Source organism: Manis javanica, chromosome 6, assembly GCF_040802235.1.
Source record: "Manis javanica isolate MJ-LG chromosome 6, MJ_LKY, whole genome shotgun sequence".
Classification (NCBI taxonomy): Eukaryota; Metazoa; Chordata; class Mammalia; order Pholidota; family Manidae; genus Manis; species Manis javanica.
In genome coordinates, this window is record NC_133161.1 from 14,534,993 (window position 1) to 14,558,994 (window position 24,002).

General features: G+C 38.4%; 1 protein-coding gene across 2 annotated transcripts in view; it reads right to left on the reverse strand.

Annotated features, from left to right (window-relative positions):
* Positions 1 to 16,096, reverse strand: part of TRIM24 (tripartite motif containing 24) — a 105,442-nt gene extending 89,346 nt beyond the window's left edge. For both annotated transcript variants that reach the window (XM_073238389.1, XM_073238387.1), the window contains exon 1: positions 15,592 to 16,096. In XM_073238389.1, coding sequence (XP_073094490.1) covers positions 15,592 to 15,955 — 364 coding nt within the window. In that variant the 5' untranslated portion in view covers positions 15,956 to 16,096. The remainder of the gene's footprint in view (positions 1 to 15,591) is intronic.
* Positions 16,097 to 24,002: the final 7,906 nt, after the last annotated feature.

Sequence of the window (24,002 nt, forward strand, 5' to 3'; positions counted from 1 at the left end):
TCAACAGCTGGTGTTGGCAAAACTGGACAGCTACATGCAAGAGAATGACACGGGATTGCTGTTTAACCTCATACACAAAAGTAAACTTGAAATGGATCAAAGACCTGAATGTAAGTCATGAAACCATAAAACTCTTAGAAGACAACAGAGGCAAAAATCTCCTGATTATAAGCATCAGCAACTTCTTCCTGAATGCATCTCCTTGAGCAAGGGAAATGAAAGCAAAAATGAACAAATGGGACTATATCAAACTAAAAAGTTTCTGTACGGCAAAGGACACCATCAACAGAACAAAAAGGCATCCTATGGAATGGGAGAATATATTTGTAAATGACATATCTGACAAGAGGTTAACAACGAAAACATTTAAAGAACTCACATGCCTCAACACCCAAAAAGCAAATAACCCGATTAACAAATGGACAGAGGATATGAAGTGACAGTTCTCCAAAGAAGAAAAAGATGCTCCACATCACTAATCATCTTGGAAATGCAAAATAAAACCACGATGAGATATCACCTCACACCAGTAAGGACAGCCAGCATCGAAAAGTCTAAGAACAACAAATACTAGGAGGATGCAGAGAAAGGGGAACCCTCCTATAGTGCTGGTGGAAATGTCAGCTAGTTCAACCATTGTGGAAAGCAATATGGAGGTTCCTCAAAAAACTAAAAATAGAAATACCATTTGACCCCGGAAAACACTCCTTGGAATATACCCAAAGAATACAACTTCTCAGATTCAAAAAGATATATACACCCCTATATTTATCGCAGCACTTTTTACAATAGCCAAGATATAGAAGTAACCTAAGTGTCCATCTGTAGATGAATGGATAAAGAAGATGTGATAAATATATACAACGGAATACTACTCAGCCATAAGAAAGAAACAAACCCTACCATTTGCAACAACATGGATGGAGCTGGAGGATATTATGCTCAGTTAAATAAGCCAGGGGAGAAGAGAAAAACAAGTGCCAAATGATTTCCCTCATTTGTGGAGTATAACAACAAAGCAAAACTGAAGGAACAAAATAGCAGCAGAATCAAAGACTCCAAGAAGGGATTGGTGGTTACCAAAGGGGAGGGGTGTGGGAAGGCAGGTGGGGAGGGAGGGAGAAGGGGACTGAGGGGAATTATGTTTAGTACATATGGTGTGGGGGATCACGGGGAAAACAGTGTAGCACAGAGAAGGCAAATACTGAATCTGTGGCATCTTACTACACTGACGGACAGTGACTGCATTGAGGTATGGATGGGAACTTGATAATATGGGTAAATGTAGTAACCATGTTGTTTTTTCATGTGAAACCTTCATAAGAGTATATATCAATAATACCTTAATAAAAATTTTTTAAAAAATGAACCAAGATCTTAACGTAACAAAACTATGAATTCAAGGAGAAAACGTGTGTTAAAGTTTCTTAGATAAAAAATAAATTGGATTTCTTCAAAATAAGGAATTAGGGTTCCTTGGAGAATTGACCAAGACTAGTACAGAAAAAGTGTAAGATGAACCTAGAAACTCTTTGTTTTGCCACAAAGTAAGAAGTGCTCAAAAATCAACAGGGGCATGACAACAGACAAGATACCAATTTGAAGGGGTTTCTACTGCCCAAATGGAACAACTTGGTTATCAAAATAAACAATGAAAAGAATGGCTTATAACATATTAAATAACATTTCATAAGCCCATAATGAAATGGAGAAGGAGAATGTCATCCATACAGTAGACTATGAATTAATAAATACATGATAGAAAAATAGAAATGATAGAATGATAGAAATGATAGAATGATAGAAAAGTCATCCTTTTGCAACAGCACAGTAATAACTGATTTAGGCAAGAATCAGAGGATGCCAATCTAAGATTTTTGAGAACAGAATATTCACACAGACCTCAAAGTGTCTCCCAAGAGGTTACTTAATAATTACAAAGGGGGAAAAAGATACCTTTAGTGTGGAGAAATCTGGCAGTTCACCACCTTATACAAGTGATCAAATCCAACATTAACAGTAATGGGACAGAATGAGATCACAGTTTCCCAATGTAAAGCAGTGAAAGGGACACATCACTTTTGCCAAGAATGATACATTAGTCTGGATATAATAAGGAGAGAAAAACCACACATTGTTTGAAAAGTGACAGTTTACCATAAATAACTACATTTAATATTATTAACTATTATTAACTACATCAAGGAATTCGAGTAACAAGAACTAGCCAATAAGAAGTTGGGAAAATCCTAAAGAATATAGGTGTAATAGCAGATATGACACAATATTATGATATCCACTACTTCTACAGCTAAGACAGAGTGCCCAAGAACTTTCCCTGTAGGGCTGGTATCAGACCTTGTTGGAGAAGACACAGCCAGGTCTAACACTTAGGTGTTGCACCAGTGGAATTTACTGGAAATTGACCCTCCAGAACTTGCTAAATATACTCTATGGAACATGCTGGCAATCTGTGCCCTGAATCCCCACATTGCCCCACCCCTGTATTGCTCAAAATGAGATTTGAGGATCCCATCAGACAGAAATAAAACCACATACAAGAATATTGTCAAAATTTTGAGTTTTATTATAAAATCCTAAGGCAAGAAAGCAGATAAGCAAGAAAAAGAAAGAGTAAAAACTTCACCAAACCAAGTAGGCAGCATCCGAGTTGCACCAACTGGGAAGCCCTGGTAACAGCCACCCCAGAGCCTCGGTGGGACAATGATCCGGGGCAGTGTGTCCACTCCACAGGTGAGGCTTTGGGGCGTTGCCCTAGAGCTCCTGCTTTATGTCCTTGCACAAACATCTTATGTAACTATTGTTACATAAGCCTCATTTATTATGATTTCATGCAACCTTGCAAGATAATTGGCTGTTCCAATGTTCCCAGAACTGCCAGGATCTGAGTACATTATGAAGAGTTAAACTCTCCTAACAGTCTGTTAATGGTCTGTTTTTTGGCAGAGCTTGTTCCCTTGGTCAGTGACTTGAGAGGCTCCCCCAGTAAAGACCTAACCAATCTTCCTTTTCCCTACAACCTCCTCGAAAAAGAAAACTCCTGTGATGAACATTACCTGGACAACTGACAAAATCTGAATATGGATTATGTATTAGAAAACAGTGGTCTATCAATGTCAAATTCCCTCAATTTGGTAATTACACTGTGGTTATATACGACACTACCTTTGCATTAAAACTCATCAACTTGTATGTTTTAAAGACATGTTAATCTTCTCTCAATAAAGCTTAAGAAACTTTCTAAAAATCTCTATTTTTCAGAGACACACTGACATAGAGGGCAGAAGGGCCACAATGTTTACTACTTACTCTCATATGGGTCAGGGGGAAAAAAAAACAAAGTATAGGAAAGTGAGAAATAAATAAAAAGTACCAAATCTAATATTCTTAGGAAGGGCTCATAGGAATAATGCTCTTCAGGTTCTTACATGTGGTCTTTATTCTAGAAGATCAGTTGGCTGGATATGTCTCAATTCACAATTTCTTTCTTCAAATCTTTACTCCATGGTCTGCACTCAAGTGCTGGTGCTGGAAAATCTAATGATAATCTGACAATGATGTAGTCTTTTTATAGAGAAGCCCAAAGTATTGTACATTTTTTTCTTAAAAACCCTGGAACATATTTTGGTGATGGCTGTTCTGTTTTGATTTTCAAAGGTACATGGTGAACCCTATTAATACAGACGTTTATTTTCCTTTTAACATTTTCCTAGATTGTAATTTTTATTTTTTAGTTTTCTGATCTCTTGTTTTGGTATTCTTCAGGTACTATTATAAATGTTCATGTACTTATGTGTATGTCTATATAAGAACTTCTTGTCACTGTATTATTTTCTTTTCTATCTTGTTTGCTTCCACATGTCTTTTTCCACCTTTTGTTTCTCTTATGGTACTTTCTACAGAGTCCATTCAAGCATTTTGTTTCGTTTTCACTTCTGAAATACTTCTAATTCATTCCTTAACTTCACCAGTTTTTCTTTTCATGACCTCCTATAGCACAAGAGCTCATTTCTACACTTGTGTAATTCTGTTTTGTTTTTCATAACATACTGCTATTTTCCCAGTTCATTTTCTAAAAATAGATTTCATTATATTTCTACTTTAAGAACTAAGTATGCTGTTACCTTCATTTCTTTAGACCTATCATTCACAAAGCTGTTGTCCTCTTTTTTCTTACAACAAACATCTTTGAATAGTATAAAACTACACTACTTTCTGAAACTCACATTACAGTGGAATGGGTTTTCCTGTAATTATAAGAGGTTTCCTATGTAGGAGTTGTAAACAAGCTAGGATTACTTTCCTAGACTCAGAATTCCAGTGTTTGCTATTATGTCATTACCACAAAGTATTCAAACCAACGGTACCTTGGTATAACCACTTTTCTAATACTTTCTGAGATCTACCTCTGCCAGCGCCCTCTCAGATATATCTGAACCTTTTCCTTTCTTACCCCTGAATTCCTTACTTGTGTTTATTTGCAGCAGTTTCATCTCAGTGTGTGGCTTCGTTCTTTCACTGAATACTTCCAAGAACCTCAGGGACCAGGCTGTCCCAGCTCCCTCTGACTTGCCTGTGGCAAACTCCTTGTCTCAATTCAGATCTCTATTAACAGTTGGTGGACCACACTTTTGAGTAGCCGTGCCCTAAAATACTCTGCTTCTTGGGGAAGGTGCTGGGTAGCATTATAAGAAGGCTGACAGATACCAACTATACATTTATGATATCTAGCCGCAAACAGGCAGGCCTCAATATGATCTGCAATCATATTACATTTTAATGGGAAATGCCACCCACTGTAGGATACACAAACCTTCTATACTTATACTGACTCTTACTTTCTCTGTTCATAATTTAAAAAATTATCCTCCTATCCAAAGTCACCAATCTCTCCATCTATTCTCTGGATTGTTACCGCTGGAGGAGTTACTATTCTTCCCTGGATCATGTCTCAGAGGCGACAGAGTACAGAGGAACCAGCAAAGCTTTTAATAAGGAGCATAAAGGAAGGACAAGACTCTTGCTAATCAGGAGGGGCTCCAAGGGAGGATGCCTTAGGGCTGCAGTGTCTAGGGTTTATAAGCACAAAAACAAATAAATTTATGATTATCGGGGGCTTGTTGCTAAAGCAATCTGGGTTCAGAAAGAAAAAACTCCCTTATTTTTCAGGTGTTCAGGGTGTGGCTTGTTTACTGAGAAGCTTTCACCCTAAGTTCCTCTTGACTACAACTTACCAGGGCCTTGAGCTCTATGTGCCTGCATCCCAGTAACACCTGGCCCAGTGTGAGTCCTCTTCTGCCTTCTTAGAAGCCTCACAAACTCACAAATTGCTTCTTTTGTATATGCAATAAATAGCTCAATTGAGGGGTTCCATTTCACTTTCATTTAAACATGCTTAAGCCTTTTTTATTTATAAAAAAGAAATCTTCCTCAATTCTGTATTTTTTTGCTCCCCAGGTATTTCCTTATCCATTTCCTCCCCTTCAAAAGTAAACTTGTCTACAGAGTTTCCATCAACATTTCTTTACCTCCCACTCACTGTTCAACCCACTCCAATATAGTTTCCCCTTCTACCTCTCAAGATATGCTTTTGCATGACTGCTACGTTGCTAACCAGAAATGTTTCTGGCCTCTCTTATTTGACCTTGCAGGAACATATCACTATGAAAAACTGCTGCCTTTCTTTGTTAATAGTTTTCTTTCCTTGACTTCCATGACATTACCATTTTCCTGATTTTCTCCTACCTCTTCTTCTCAGTCTCCTTTGCAGGTTCAACCTATATAGTAGCCATTACATATCAGAATTTCTGAAGCTTGTCCTTGGTGATCTCCTCAGTCTATTCTCCAGAATAGAAGGGAAGGGAACAAAGGGAAGACAACAAAAGACCAAAATGGAGGTGTGAGAGAAGTAGAACTTTGTATCTAAAGATGAGTGGGAAAGCTGAGAAGATTAGTAAAAACAAGTTATAGCACATAACAAATCAAATCTAGAAGACTGTTGAAGATAAGAAAAATAAGTCACCATTCACCAATAAAAAGAGACATACAGTAGAACCTCATGTGCTGTGTTTTTTTGTTTTGTTTTGTTTTGGTATCATTAATCTACAATTACATGAAGAACATTATGTTTACTAGGCTCCCCCCTTTCACTAAGATCCCCCCACATACCCCTTCACAGTCACTGTTCATCAGCGTAGTAAGACGCTGTAAAATCACTACTTGTCTTCTCTGTGTTGTACAGCCCTCCCCGTACCCCCCTACACACTATACGTGCTAATCGTAATGCCCCCTTTCTTTTTCCCCGCCCTTGTCCCTCCCTTCCCACCCATCCTCCCCAGTCCCTTTCCCTTTGGTAATTATTAATCCATTCTTGGGTTCTGTGATTCTGCTGCTGTTTTGTTCCTTCAGTTTTCCTTTGTTCTTATACTCCACATATGAGTGAAATCATTTGGTACTTGTCTTTCTCCGCCTGGCTTATTTCACTAAGCATAATACCCTCTAGCTCCATCCATGTTGTTGCGAATGGTAGATCTGTTTTTTTCTTATGGCTGAATAATATTCCATTGGCTATTGTAAATAGTGCAGCGATAAACACAGGGGTGCATCTTAGGGTAAATTCCCAGAAGTGGAATTCCTGGGTCAAATGGTATTTCTATTTTGAACATTTTTAGGAACCTCCATACGCTATGTGCTGTGTTTTAAACACAAATACTTGAACATGCACCCTACATATATATTATGTATATATACTACAGTACTAGTGTATCTTTTAATAAATTACTAAGAGACATTTTTAAAGAATGAAATCAATATGAAATAAATGTTTTTAAATGTCTTCTTCATCACAATAGCTTCATTCTATTATCAACTAATGGCCCAAGATCTATTATACACTTGAAGAACAGTTCATTAACATAAAGGACTGCTGATTATTTTCAAAGAGTCTTCTTATTAATCTTGAAACTTTGAGCCTCACTTATTGCTAGATCTGGTTAGATAAGCATTGATGTTAACTTCAGAATTAAGACTGAAAAAAGCCTGTAGAGTGTCAGTTCTGCCACTCTAAAGTTATTATGCTTGCAAATGAGTATTATAATTATCATAGCTGAAAATGAGACTTCGAAGATTCAAATAATTTAAGACTGGCAGAAAAGAATCACAACACTACCAACTCCATACACTTGATGAAATGAAACACAAAATGGGGCAGCAACAGTTATAGCCTTCTATAGAACATGGATCCCCTTGCCAGTTAAGCCACCACTGATTCATATTCAGGTATCAGGAATGACAAATATCTATCCCTCTACACAAAACTAAACAACTCATCAAATATGAGCAGCCCTGATTACTCAGGCTCAGACTTCTGTATTTTCCTAACTGAGGAAGAGCCAAGCCATCAGTATTCAATCTTGATCATAGATTACTCTACGCTACTCACTGGAACTGGGGATCACTTTCTACAGCTACTGCATATGTGCCCTACATCCTACAATTAGGGACTTTCCAGACTGTTGAAACTGAAGGGCTTTTATGAGTGGCCTCCATATGGGACTTCCCTAGAAACTGAGATTAGAAGATTTTATATTAGCATCCTGGTAATGGCCTACAATGATCATCAACATTTTGAAAGTCATTTTAGTTAAAAATGGATGTTGAAATCCATAAGCCTACTTATCCAAGCACAGGTAAATTATGTTACAATTTAGACGGGGCGGGTACAAAATAGGGTCTGCTGTGTAAAAATCCCATTACCTCTAGGGCAGCTGTGTACAGTTTGATAGGTTGTACCGCATAAGGTACTGCCTAGTTTAAGAGGACAAGTGGGAATTAATAAGCATTCTACTTTGTAAAGCACGTATCCCTCCATGCTATCTATGCTAACAGGGCACTTAGAATTTCTAACTCACACAAAGATACCTTTTGGACTTGCAGCAGCCCTTACCCCTCCCCCTCATGATAATTTGCATATCACATATGAAATGTGCCATTTGTCATACTTATTCATGTGACTCTGACAATCTATATATCCAGTACTTTAAAGCTTATTTTTTGCAAAGCAGTTCTAATGTTTTCACTCACCTAAATGGACATATTCTACCTCACAGTGTGGCATACAAAGCCATTTTAAAGACTATTGGTCTAGTGTATAACTGAAAATGCTGAAGTAATATTTGAAAAAGGGGGTCAAAGTTACAGGAAGAAATGAGAGATGTGTGCATCCAGGTGATAGTTTAACTTTGTGAGATAGCTAAGAAAAATTAAAAACAGAAATCTAGAGATACAAGAACCAAAATTTAAAATTATCCATACTTGTATATTTTAAAAAGGTACAATGCAATTTTAAAATGGTCTTCTGATAACAACTTCCCACCAAGACAGAGTAGTAACTAGTACCGAGACAAGTTTGCCTGCTATGAACAATTCAATGTAACTGGGAAGAATACATGAGGCAACTGTGTTCAGACATGGTACAAGAGACAGTGCAAGACACCGATGCCTTAAGAAAGGGGAACTCAGGAGGTGAGTCCCTAAAATGTCTTGATTTTCCACCTGGGGATTATGTCCTGACCTTGATACATGGAGCTAGAGCCTAAGCAGAACATAGCTAAGGAGCCAGAGGAGAATCTGTGGCTGTGAAACAGATAAGCACTGAAAAGAATGGAGCTAGCTGCACAGAGTGAGGGTGCCAGTAGTCTATGTTGAGTTTCTCCAAGTCCTTGGCTGAAGGTTACCACACATGTGCACAGTGAGATTTTAGGAAGCTTACTGAAGAGCAGCTGCTAAGGGATTGAGAAAGGAGCAATGACACTAACGGCCCAACAGGAACAAGAGAAAACAAATAAAAAGATGGTTGTCTTAAACTCTACCATACTAATAATTAGTTAAAATGCAAATGGTTAAACAATTAAAAGCAAAAATTTACAGCTTGCATAAAAAAACAATACACAACTACACACCGCCTACAAGAGACGCACTTAATACAAAGGTTAAAAGTAAAAGAATGGAAAAACATATTCTCCAAACACAAAGATAAGAAAACTGGTATTGCTAATATTAAAATAAGACTTCATAAAAAAAGTGGCATGAGAAATAAAGGACATTTCATAGTGTTAAAAGGGTAGGCAATTCATCTGTAAAGCAAAGCTTTAAAATACCTGCAGTAAAAACAAACCAAATTAAAAGAATAAAGAAGAAAATCAATAATCCTGGTTGAAGATTTTAACATTCTTCCCTCCTAACTGATAGAACAAATAGCAGTAAGGATATAGATTTTTATATACTATCAGCCAACTCGACCGAATTGACATTAACAGAACACTACACCCAACTTCTAGAAGTCAAATTCTTTTCAAATGCATATAGAACATTCACCAAAATGGATGATATACTAAATCATAAAATGTTTCAATAAACTTCAAAAGATCTAAATCTTAGAGTGTTTTTTATTACAATGGAATAAGCTATCTAGAAAAATATCACATATACCTACAAGTTAACATACTTATAAGCAACCCATCAGTCAATAGAAATCACAAAAATTTTTAAGTATTTTTGGTGGAATGTTCATAAAAACACAACACAAAATTTGTTTGAGGTGGCCTACCCATGCTTAGAGAGAATTCTAATTGTACCATTAAAACAGAGACAAATAATAAATAAAATTAACAATGCCAAGTTGATAAGCCCTAACTAATAACCAAGAAAGAGAGTACACATGAATTACACATAGCAGAAACAAAAGAGGGGACATCCCTCACTCATGAAAACCTTAAAAGGAAAAAATCAATACTGTGAGCAAACTTATGCCAATAAATGTATCAATTAGATGAGATAATTTTCTTCAAACAATTTATCGAAATGGATTCAAGAAGAAATAGAAAATCTGAATAGACCTATATCTATTAAAGACACTGAATTCCTAATCAAAAACTTTCCCATAAAAAAAACTTCAAGTGCAGAAGGATTCATTGGTGAATTCTGTCAAATGTTTAAGGAAATTAACAATAATTTTACAAAAACTCTTTCAGAAAATAGAGTGGAGGGAATGCCTTACACATTTTGAGTCCAGTATTGCCTTGATACCAACATCAGATAAAGATACAAGACAACTCTTACCACCAATATTTCTCATTAACATAAAAAGAAAAAATCCTTAAGGTACTAGCAAATCAAATCCAGAAGTATACAGAAATGACAGTACCTCATGACCAAATGGGGTATATCCCAAGAATGAAAAATTGGTTTAACGTCAAAAATCAATGTAATTCACCAAAATAACAGAAAAAAAATGATTTTAATAGATATGAAAAACGCTTATACCAAATTAATCATCCACTCATGATAACTCTGAGCACACTAGCAGTAGAAGGGAACTTAATTTTGATAATGGCCATCTTTAGAAAACTAACAGAGCTAACATAGTAATGGTGAACAACCAAATGTTTTCCTCTTACCATCAGGAATAAGGTAAGTACATCATCTCTCACTTAATATTGAAATTAAACTTCTATTCAGTATCATACTGGAGGTTCTAGCTAATGCAGTAAAAGAAAATGACTTAAAAGAAAATAAATTATAAAGAATGGAAAGAAAGAAGCAAAACTATCTACCTGTAGGCAACATGACAGTCTATGTAGAAAATTCTAAGGTAGCTACCAAAAATTACTAGATTAATTAAATTAACCAAATAAAGGGATACTATCATATATAAAAGTCAACTGTTTATTTCAGTATTCTAGCAATAACTGGAAATGAATTTTTTAGAAACACCACTTACAGTATCATCAAATATTATCACAAAATATTTTAGAATAAACTTCACAAAAATTGCACAAGACCACAATAAAAGAATGCTGAGAGAAATTAAAGATCTAAGTAAGTGGGAGATAAAACATTTTCGTGGATAGGAACAGTCAATATTGTATTGTTAATATTCTCCCCAAATTGGTATCTAGAGTCAATGAAATTCCAATCAAAATTATAGCAGGCTTTTGTGAAGGAATTGACAAGCTGATTCTAAATTTATAAAGAAATGCAAATGACTTTAAAGAGCCAAAACAATTTTGAAAAGAACAAAATTGTCCAATTTGCTTAAAAAACTACAGAAATAAAAACATCATTTAGTATTAAATGGTTAGATCAATAGAACAGAACAGAGTTTAGAAATACAACTACATATGTACTCAATTGACTTTCAACAAAATTCCAAAGTAATATAATGGAGAAAGTATTCTTTCCAATAAATAATGCTTTAGCATATGGTTAAAAACATGTACCTCAACCCTTACCCTACACAAAAATGGCTCAAAGTGGATTACAGATCTAAATATATAAGGAAAAACTATAAAAATTCTGAAAAGAAAAGACAGGAGAAAATCTTAGCAAACATAGGGTAGGCACAGAATTGTTAGATAGAACACAAAAATCATTAACCATAAAACAAAAAAACCTGAAACCTGATAAACCAGACTCAACCAAATCTTAAAACCAGCTCTTCAAAAGACAAGAAAATGAACAGGCAAGCTACAGGAGTGAGCAAAAATACATGCAACACATGTATCTAACAAGGACCAGGATACAGTATATAGAGAATTTTACTTTACAGTAATAAGACAAACTACCTAATTTTAAAAATATACAACAGACTTAAACCAGAATTTTATCAAAAAAGAGATAAGAATGGCCAGTAAGCACAGAAAAAGATGCTCATCATTAGTCATCAGGGAAATGAAAATTAAAACCTTGAGCTACACCTTCACGTATACTAGAATGGCTAAAATTAAAGACTAACAATAACCAAAATTGGCAAGGATGTGAACCAACTGTAACTCTCATACATTGATGGAGGAATGCAAAAGGTTACAACCAATGTAAATATGCATTTATGATACAAAGAAATTCCAATTCTAAGTATTTACCCTAGGAAATGAAAGCATATCCACATAAAAACTTGTTGAAAAATATTCATGATCCAAGTTGAAAATAGTAATCTATTAACAGGTGAATACTGTATATATAACTTGAAATACAATTGATGTAGACAATATGGAACTTAAATACCACTAATCTTTTATCATTGTATCCTGTACTCTTCAGATGATTTACAGTTTTCACCAAGAACCAAAATAAATCAGCTCCCAGAATTGGCAGTTACATGTCTTATAGATTCCCAGTTAGTGAAGACGTCTCTAAAAATCAATGGATTCTTATATTTTACTCTCTGGACAAATAATGTGACCTCTTAGAAAAGTATGATCTCAGTATTTTTTAGGGTTTGCTACTCTTTGGCTAAATATATGATACCACAAAATACTGCACAATGTTGTAACATTTCTCCAAGATCAATTTGTCTTCTGACCTCATGTAACTAAAGAATCTGTTTTTCTAAGCTCTTCTCTCTTTCCTGGATATAACTGCATACACTAAGAAAATGACAGTAAAAACTGAGGCAGTCATCCAACTTTAGCTTGTGGTCACTCACCCTCACACCTTCTAACTGGTAGCCTTAGAAAAGGACAATTTTAGACCGGTGTTCTCAATGGGGCTTGGTGGCTAGTGTAATTGTGTCTGAGAGTTTATGAATCATAATACTTTTTTGTATAAGTTAGCTTTATTTGCCTTTAAAACCAAGCACTATCTTGGTTTGTTAAATATGTTAGAGAGGATTTGTTTTTTCTATAAATATCATTTAGAATAACAAAGGGAGCACCAAAAAGTGTTTAATAGAAAGGGAAACTATGTATTGAGAACTACTACTCTATACCTTGAATTCTGGTTATAATTTTCCAAAGAATTCTCTTATGATTACCTGTACTTTGGAATATAATACTGCTTGAGCTAAAGAAACATTTTAATATTATACTCTAGAATTCTAAAATAATGCCAAAGTGGGCTCTCTGGGGGATGGGCCTACATATTTAAATTTTTTAACAAGTATACCAGGTGATTCAAGTAGTTAAAATTTGGAAACCTGTATCTAAATCTAAAAGGGAAGAGTGTAACTGCAACATGATATATGGCCTCAACAGAAATCGTTTTGTTTGGCTACAGAATGGGCCTATATATGTGTGTGTGTGCCAATATACATGTATGCGTGTGTATGTGTATGTATGTACATATGCACACATATTTTGAAAATTATTGCCACTATTTAATACTAGAGAAATTTTACACAAAAATCCAGACTTCAGATTTACCTTAAAAGAAAACATAAAAGATCCTTCAACACTGGTCCTGCACTCTCACATGACAGTTTGATCCCTCTCCCTTTCACTTACCACCATTCTGTTATTTTACCCTCAGGTGCATAGTGCTCCATCTCAGTTACCTGCTTAGCTCCTGTAGTTATTGTAGATTGACCCACGATGGCTGTACCCACAAGTTCAGTATGAGAATAAAGAACAGAAATTATTAAATGAGCCCTATTTATTTAGTTCTGAAATGTACTGTCTAAACTTTTGCTTCAGCTACTATTAGAATAAGTTTGCAAGGAGAGAGGAAGGGAGAAAACAGTCAAGTCAATTAAGATAGCAGTATTTTTAATTACTGAAGTCAACCACCTTTTTTTTAAGAGGTATATATTAAAGTATGGACTTTGTTAAAGCTTTTATCTTAGTATAAAAACACAAACTTTATCATCAAATTTAAATGCTTTCCTTGAACTCTTACTTACAATATAAAGATAAAAGATATATTTGAAGACTGGAATTATAAAGAATATTTTGAGAAATCTGGAATTGCAAACTTGTCTCAGGATTAAGGATCAGAGCTTTTACCACCCATGTTCTCATTCACTCAGGTCTAAATGTCATGGCGAGGCACACAATAAATCTTAATTCTAGATGCAAAATTCAGGTCCTAATTGACTGCTGGCCTGTTTAACCATTTAAAATATAAAAAAGCCTTAAATGTGTCTAAAAATTAACAACTGAGACTTAGGTTTCACTTGCACTAGCTTTCCAACAGGTGAGCCACATCAGAGCAGACTAGTGAAGGATCTGAGATTTTATCCTACTGGCAAGCTAGCTTACCAGGGATGCTGGTAAAAGACATGAGACTCAGGAGTCAGAGACAAAAGGGCAGTTTACTGCTTATAGTAATAATATAAGCCAAAGCATCAACATTTTTGCACTGGTTCCCAGAGCCCCAGGTCCCACCAGGCAAGGAGCAGAGAGCCAGTTGACACCTGCACAGGCAATGGGTTGTCTTACAAGAGAAGAAACCTAAACTTGGGGAACCCTCATATTTTATGGTGGGCAATAAGCATGCCTGCCTTTTTCTCCAGGAGACATTTATCTTCATTATACTGGGCCACATGGCACATCTGCTCTTTGCTCTGGTGGAAGACACTCTATGTTCCAACTGTTCCCTATACAAACATCCTTTAAAAATAGAAACAAAGGGCAGTCAGTACCTGGGCTGGCAAGACCTGCAAAAATGTAGAGACCCATGGAAAATTGTCTCCCTCAACTAGATACTGCTGCTAACACATAATTAAATGAGGAGGCTAAGACTACAGTGTATTTAGAGCACCAATTTCACATACCTCTTGACATAGCTCAATTATTTAATTAGCATTTATCTCAATTTAAGTCTTACAGTCCCTCTAAAAAGAAAGTATACACTTAAAATGAATTATTTCTTCTTTTTCGCAGTTACTTCGTATTTTTTTAAAAAGGTGCTCAAGTATTTGTAACACTAAAATTAAAAAAACTTCAAGTATTCTACCAGAAACAAATAAGTACTGTACTCGAACTTCAAATGTTCCAAACCTGTTAACGTTAGCAATGGGACTACCTGTCAAAAGTCTCATTATATAGTAACAAACACCACAAAGAGAACAGTAACTTCAACATTTCCAGCTGTTGTCTACAAAATACAAGAAAACCCTGCAACCAAAATCACTTTGTTCTATTTCCCTTAACCGCCTTAAAATAAAAACTTCGGAAGAGAAAGACAACAAAACACCGGCTCTTAGTTCCTTTGTCCCCACCAGAGGGGAAAGAAGAGAATTGGGGACTCATTAAGGTAAAAAATCCAAAAGATGCAAGATAGGAAATAGACGGCCTCCGATCTGTCATCATTCATCAAAGAAAGTCACCATCCCTTCATCTTCATTCGTCCCTTCCCCCCTCCAGCTCAAATAACGTGGGGTATATAAGATGATTAGGATCGTATGGACCTGGACAAAGCTTTGGAGAGGCAGAGGGTAGCAGCAGTTAATTAGATGCAGTCGGCAAAGAACCGGAGATGCAGACTACAGCAGACTCCGAAAGAGGTTTTAAAAAGTGCTGGTCGATGAGCCACCCACCCTGGAGGGGAATGCCGAGGGGCAGCAGACGCGCTGCCAAGTCCGCAGAGCCCGTGGAAGTTGCTCGCGGGGCGCGCGGCACGCTGCAGAGCTCGCGGGCCCTCCATGTCACCGCCGCCAACGCAGACCCTCCTCCCCGCCCCTCCCCCGCCGCGCACCCCGGGCGGCGGCGACATGACAGCGGGTCGCGCCGCACAAGGGTGCCCGCCGCCCCGAGCCCCTCCTCAGGCTCCCCCGCGCCGGCGGCCGGCTCTCACCTTGGGTGGCGAACGGCGAGGAGCCGCTGACCAGCGAGCCGGGGGCGGGGACGGGCGGCGGGGTCTCGGCCGAGCCCAGCATGGGCGCCGGCAGCATGAGGTAGCGCTGGGGCGCGGGCAGGCAGCGCTGGCAGAAGGAGTGCAGACAGGGCAGCAGCTTGGGCGCCCGGCTCTGGATATTCTGGTGGCACACGGCGCAAGTGTCCAACAGGTTGAGCCGGGCCGCCTCGCCTCCGCCCTCCGAGTCCGGGCCCTGCCGACTCTCGGCCTCGTTCTCCCCGCTCGGCGCTGCCGGGGGCCCCGCGGCGGCCGCCGCTGAAGCGGCGGCGGCCGCCGTCGCCGCCTTCTCCACAGCCACCTCCATTGTCCTGTCCCGGCCGCCGCTGCCGCCGGGGAAGGGGGAGCGAGGTCCCCGCCTGCCGCCGCCTGCTGCCGCCCCCGCCCCCGACGACCTCCTCCTCCTCCTCCTCCTCCCAGGCAGCTCGGGTGACCCGAGGGAGGAGGGGGGAGGCAGCGCCGGGCCGAGGAAGCCTTCTCAGGCCCCGGCGATCCGCCTCCCGGGTGGCGCGGCCGGAAGAACGGTATCTGTCAGCGGCGACCGGCTGCGCCTCGTGAGCTTCGCCAACCGCCGTGGCGCTCGTCGAATCCACACAGCCCGCCCTAACCTCCCAGCCTTCCTCCGGGGGTCCCCCCGCCCGGCTCAGGCCCCGCCCCCACCCTCCCACTCCCAACAACTGAAGCTACGCAGAGGAGGGCGCTGCCCAATAGCCGCCGCGCCTGGCCTGAGGGCGGGGCCTGCCGCAGCCCGCGAGGCTCCGACGGCAGCGGCGGGAGGCTGAGAGGTGGGAGGGCGCTTGTCTAGCCCCGCCCCTCAGAAGTCTAGAACCGCGGCCTCTGATTGGGCCTTTGTGTGTGTTTGGCTCCTCTGAAAAGATTAAGGGTTCATTTGTTAACTACCCCCTGCCTAATTCGGTCCGCTTCTGTTAGCTCCTCCTACGGGGTGGAGCTCCACCGTGCCTAATCCACGCGGATAATTAAGTAGCTGCTTCGAAACTCGTTCCAGTACTGAAGATGGGGGGTCCTGTAGCGGGAGTAAATATGGTGGGAGTTTCAGAGAATGACAAAGTAGACAGTGAAGAGCAAACAAGAAAACAATTTTTTATATGGAAAAATGTATAAAAAATGTGGCGGCAGCGTGGATTTTGCCACCTGAATTCGCTCATCTCGGGGGTGAGTGATGGAGCATGAAAAAATGTGGGGGAAGGTTCTCTTGCAAGTCGAAAATTTTTACAGGATTTCCCCAGTGAAATACGGTGAAATTAAAGTCAGTGACTTGCTGCTTAGTGAATAGAAATGTTTCATTCGTTCTCCAGGGAATTAATATATAGAAAATATTTGAAAATTGTTATTACATTAATAGAGCATCATTACAAGAAATAAAGATAAATCTCAATACTAATGTCCAAGTGATTCATAAATTGAATTATTTTTCGATTCTCCCTCCACCCCGTACACACACACACGCACACGCACACACACACACACGTCAGAAGTTACACAAAAAATGGCCAAACTTTTAAGGAGCTTGAACCTTAGAAACAGGGTGGGGAATAGAAAATTTTTGTGCACACGTGACTTTAAAATGTCCCAAGTGTCATTTTTGAGTATAAGTGAAGTGATACTGGACTTAGGAGGAGAGTGCATCAGAAAAGGCTTTGTTGAAATAGAAACCATCCTGGGAGAAGAAATGCAGTGGGGGAGGGCAGCCTCTAGGCATTTTAGCCCTCTCTCAGGAGTTTAACTTTCCCCAGTTATTACTCTCCTACCAGCCTCTTTCCCAAACAGGCCCTAAGAGCCACTCTCGGTAGGCCTCCACAGTGAAGCTCTCCTTCTTAATGACTTACAAAGGCTATTGATTTTGTATAGTACTCGTTTCTTAAACCTTAGTTTACATAAGAATCACCTGGCAAGCTTACCTTAAAAGCTCATTATTAGCCCATTCCCTTATTCACTTTTAGCGGCATCTCACAGACTATGACCTGGGTGGTCCAGGATGACCCTTAAATAAAAACAGAGACCTATGGCAAGTTATTTAATCCACTTATCATCCTTCTATGATTTCATCCCTATACATGTCTCAAGATGAAGCTCCCTCTACTCTCATACTTTGTGCTCCAGTAATTCTAACACGTCCCTGCTTTGCACATGCTGTTCCCTTTGTTTCAGAATTCCTTTTGCTCAAAATTCAGGCTTATCTATCATCCCCTAAACCACCCCAGACAAAATCATCACTTCCTCTCCAGCACTCATTCTGTACCCTATTTTATTGTACTTGTACCTTGAAAAATCTTCATATATAGGGAAGCAAGTTCTGTATTATAATACTAGTGATTTTTATATGCTAATAATTCATTATAGTCATGGCATACAGGATTCAAAGACACAAAGTACAAATGTCTTTTATTCCCTCAGAATATGGTGATGGAGAAGGAAAGAGTAAGAGGTAAACTGGGGAGGCTTGGCTGAGAGAATTCCATGCAAATCGATACAACTCACTACTTTAGTTTCTCAAATCATCATGGGTAATCAGTTTTAGAGAAAATTATTTTCCATATTCTTAGACTTACTAGTCTCATGTAATTAATACAATCGTTAAGTTTTATTTTGTTCCAATATATATGGCTTCTGGGTTTATTTTTAAGTCCAGTGAAAATCAATTTATTGTTTTAGTTTTTCCTTATCTAGATATTTTCGTCCTCCCAAGTGTGTTACAAAAATATTTCACAGAGATCCAAACTACCTAAGAGATTATTCTTCCTTAATTACAACTCTCAATCTATCCCCCTCTCTTGTTATATGCTTTCTTTGGCTCCCCTCTGCATCCAAGGCTTACCATAATTTCATCCCTATCTGATCTTCCTGCCTGATCATCACTGCTTTTCCACATCCATTCTAAGCTGCAGCCTAATCGGATGGCTGGTCATTTTCTAAACTACACCACCACCAGTTCTACTATCACCTCTGAGAGAGAAGGTATAGAGATGTCTATGCTGGCAAGGACAAGACAGAAGACTATTAGATGTTAATGAGTAGTTATCATTACCCCTCAAAAGGTAGTAATGAATGGAAAGTCCAGAACTTCCAGCAAAGTTTAACAAAATCATTTTTTAGTAGAACTCTTACAGGTTTTGATACATGTTTCGGCAAGGAGGGTTTGAAATAACCCCTTCGTCCAATCTCTATAGCTTTAAAGGAACAGTGGAAAGATTCCTGTACCGTTAGTAGTAGCTGAGATGCCTGGATGACTTGTTTCATTGTTTGGACAAGGAGGGTGCAGTTTGCAGGCACCAAATGCCAGCATGCAAGAACCACGGGAGGCAAGGCACACTCTGTGTATGTCATCATGAACCAAGGATGCCCAGAGACTCAGTGTTTCTCCCACATATGCAATGGCCCTGTTAGGACCTTGTATCTTCAAATTGGCCCTGGATAGAAGAGAGAATGAATACTGTATTGACTGATTTAAAACCTGAAATGATGATGAAAACTAAAATGCAAACAAAACCTAAAGTAAATGAGAAATGACTGAATTAAGTTTTTTGCCATGAAGAAGATAAAAAGTTAACTTATTAAAAAAAGTGTTTATACTCCACATTCTATTTGGAGGTGTGGTGAAGGGTTAACTCAGTGGGCTTGGGTTACACAAGCCCTGCACATTCCAAAGAAAGAACTGGCCCTTGACTGGCTCCTGGAAGATGACCTCCGAATGTTTATTCTGCCTGATAAGAGGTTCCCATATGCTTCAGGCTTTGGGCCACACTCTACCAGTTTGACCAGATAGTCTGTGCTAGTAATATGATCTATGTCTAATACCAGTTTTTTGTATATCTGAGGACCTGGACCACACTGTGTCAGTTTGGCCTCTGGATGGCTGGAGATTGAGTAAAGTCAGTCCCCAAGTGCTGCATGCCCAGGTGATTGACCCGCAGTAAAAATCCTGGACACCAGGACTTAGGTAAATGTCCCTGGTTGGCTACATGCTGCATGCCAAGTGCTGCATGCCCAGGTGATTGACCCGCAGTAAAAATCCTGGACACCAGGACTTAGGTAAATGTCCCTGGTTGGCTACATTTTACATGTGTTGTTGTTATTGAGGTAATTATGGCTGTTTGTGAGACTGCTCTGAGAGGACAACTGGAAACTTGTCCCTGGTTTCTTCTGTACTTTGCCTATGCGTCTTTTCCCTTTGCTGATGCAAATATGCATCCTTTGCTGTAATAAACTGTAACTGGGAGTATAGACGTTTTCTTTGAATCTTGTGAGTCCTTACAAATGATTGAAACTGAGGGTGATCTTGGGGACACTCAATATGAAGGGTGTGTTATTTCTCCTACTAGACTGTAATTCCTTGAGGCTAAGAACTGTCTCTTCTCTTCTGTATTCCTTTAACATCTCACAAGTTTCACGAAAGCCAAAAATCTAGAGCTTGTTTCTTCCTGCTTTAGTGCTCTTGCCCTCTGCTTCATTCCAAGTATTTGCCTCAACTGCAGCTCCTTCCCTCAGATATTTTGCAATTGTGAGCCCTCTGTTGAGGAGGAAGATGTTTTCTAAAGAAGACAGGTAATTGCAGGTGATTTCTTTTTCCCTCACCACCTCCCCAGTCCTGTCATTTTTTCTTCTAGGTAAACAATGTTTTTAGAATATTAGGTGCAGAGGAGTATACATCACAAAAGGTCTGGAAAGTGATAGGAGAAGGGGTGCATTTATTTCCTTGCCTGAAGGGTAGGAGTAATGAAGTAGACTGCAAACCGAGTATTGATTCAAAGGGCTCTGGTCAGCTTACCACCTTTATGAACAGTTGGCACGAGTCAACTTAAGAGCTGAGAGTATTCCTGTGCTGACTTCTCTGGGAATCCCCATATTTTCATATTCTGTCTGCCCTGTAGAAGCACTTCCATTGAGTTTTATGATGAGGTTAGCAATTTGCAGAGGGAAAAAAGAAGAAGAAAGCAATGAAAAAAAAAACTCAGCAGATCCCAGAGGAAGTAAAAAACATGATCAAGAAAAAGAAAAAAGAGTGAGAACAAGGAAGATAGAATGGGAACAAATGGAGGAAAACAAATGAAATTAAAGTAGGGAAATTCTGAGCTAGAAGGAGAATGAGGAGATGGCAACTCACTCTGAGGAAGGAGCAAAGAAGTGAGAGATGAGTAAGCGGATCAAAGCAGGAATTTGAAGGGGCTCTGAAAATGATGACATGGTTTATTCCTGATAAATAATTTCTAGAAATTTGTACTGGCACAATTCAACTTAAACCATAACAAAGGAGAAACAGTTTCTCCTTTTCAAGAAATATTTCACTTGACAGTAGAATTCATGGTTCATGTTTGTATTTTTGACAAGTATCATTCTTTTATTTTTTAACATTTAACTTTATATGAAACAAATCTTCATTTGTTTACATAGCTTCTGTTTGCTTTTATGGTGGTGCTATGCACCAACCACTACTTTTAGTTATGTCTCCTTTTCTGTTCTATAACTTGTTCTTAATATAGTCCCAATATACCTGTCATTGTCTGCCTAAGTCCCATCTGCAGGGCTCATTGCTACATGAAAGGGGCATCTTTGCAGAATCTATCCATATGAACACACTCTATACATACATAATTTGACATAATTAGAATCACAAAATACATGATTTTAGTAATTTTTTGAAACTCAATGTTATAGACAGACTGCAATCCTGCCTCCAAATAAAGTCACATCTGGGTTAGGGATTCAACACGTGAATATGAGGGCCAATGAGCCCTGCAGATGGGACTTAGGGAGACAATGACAGTATTACTTGAATTCTTAGAACAAGGGTTGCACTATTAGTATCTTTATATTTATTGCCACATTGCTCTTCAGAAATAACTCATATTACACTCCTACCAATGCTGCAGGTGAATACTAATTACCCTGCATCTTTGCCATTATTCTAGTTAATCTTTGCCATTCTGAATGTCTAAAAAGGGTAACTCATTATTGATTTTATTTTCATTATTTTGATTAATGCTGAGACAAAACATATCTTCATATATCTTCATATATTTAGGGGCATTTGCATCATTTTCATTTGTGATTGTCTAATTATCACCTTGGCCTATTTTTCTTATTGGGTACTTACCTTTTTTCTTATTGACTTGAAAATCAGTTGTTTTTTAATCTTGCTTACTCTTTTTCCTGCTAGACAAAACTATTAACTTTTTATGAGGCCAAATTTATCACTATTTTTCTTTATGGCTTTTGATTTTGTGACATATTCAGAAATGCCTTCCTTCCTCCAGAGATTATACAAGTATTCACTCATATTCTCTTCTAAGGTATATCTATTCTAATAGGTAACACACTTGTATGGTATAAAAGTAAAAATAACATAATAAAACTACAGAGTAAAAAATCTTGCTATTACCCTTTCTCTACTATCTCATTAATGTCATGACCCTCCACTTTCTCTGGAAAATCCTCTGTAAACTCATGAGAGAATAAGAGCACGAAAGGCAAATACCATATTAGTATTCTTTTAAAAATAGTTTTTATCTCAAGGATTCCCCCAAAAGGACATCAGAGACTTTTCATAAAAGCTAGCTGAACAGTTTGATTTATTAAGTAACAATATACTTATTTAGTGATTTATAATTTTTATAACCATTTCCATTTGATTATTTCATAGTATTATTTGATTTTAAATTAAGCAATTATGGAAGTTTGGAATACAGATTACTGGATCCCAGAAAGGGGAACCTGCCTACACTGCTGGTGGGAATGTAAATTAGTTCAACCAGTGTGGAAAGCAATATGGAGGTTCCTCAAAAAACTAAAAATAGAAATACCATTTGACCCAGGAATCCCACTCTTTGGAATTTACCCAAAGAATACAAGTTCTCAGATTCAAAAAGACATCTGCACCCCTGTTTATTGCAGTGCTATTTACAATAGCCAAGATATGGAAGCAACCTAAGTGTCCATCAGTAGATGGATGGATAAAGAAGAGGTGGTACATATACACAATGGAATACTACTCAGCCATAAAAAGAAACAAATCCTACCATTTGCAACAACATGGATGGAGCTAGAGGGTATTATGCTCAGTGAAATAAGCCAGGCAGAAAAAGGCAAATACCAAATGATTTCCCTCTTTTATGGAGTATGACAATGGAACAAAACTGAAGGAACAAAACTATTTACAATAGCCAAGAAATGGAAGCAACCTAAGTGTCCATCAGTAGATGAATGGATAAAGAAGATGTCGTACATATACACAATGGAATATTATTCAGCCATAAGAAGAAAACAAATCCTACCATTTGCAACAACATGGATGGAGCTAGAGGGTATTATGCTCAGTGAAATAAGCCAGGCAGAAAAAGACAAGTATGAAATGATCTCACTCATTTGTGGAGTATAAGAACAAAGAAAAAAACTGAAGGAACAAAGCAGCAGCAGACTCGCAGACTCCAAGAAGGGAATAGTGGTTACCAAAGGGGAGGAGTAGGAGAAGGTGGGGGGGGAGGGAGAAGGGGATTGAGGGGTATTATGATTGACACACATGGTGTGGGGGGATCAGTGGGAAGACAGTGTAGCACAGAGAAGGCAAATAGTTACTCTGTGGCATCTTACTACACTGATGGGCAGTGACTGCAATGGGGTATTAGGGGACTCAATAATATGGGTGAATGTAGTAACCACATTGTTTTTCATATGAAACCTTCATAAGAGTGTATATCAATGATACCTTAATAAAAAATAAAGAAAGAATATTGGCTCCCATAGATGCTCTACCCAGTTCTAATGCCTCACCTCATGGTAACCACAATAGCAGTTTGTTGTGTATACTTCCAGACCCTTTTTCTGTACATATGCATTCATATACACATGTGTATTTGGGGTTTCAAATTTGTCCTTCCCACCAGTACACCAAACACTCATATTGTTGTACTGTATAGATTTTTTTCTGCAACTTGTTTTTACTTTATAGTCTGAAGATCTTTTCATATTTTTACACATAAATGTACTTCATTTTTTTTAACAACCACATAATATAGTAATAACTCTGTGACACAGACATTTCGTTATTTTAAGGGAAGAGGGGAGAGAAAACCAAGTGGATTCTTGTTTCCATATGGATTATCAGTGGTACCAACCACATGCATTAAATGGTTCATCCATTTTCTCCTAATTTGAAATGTCACCTATAATAGCATGTCTTCTTCAGATATGATTTCATTGATTGAGTTGTCTATTCCTGAGTACTATTTTGATTTCTGTTTCTTTACAGTATTGCTATCTATGAGGGGAAGTCCACCCTCCCTTTTACTCCTTTTCAAATTTGACATTGCTTGAAGTATTCTTATAAGTTTACTATTCCA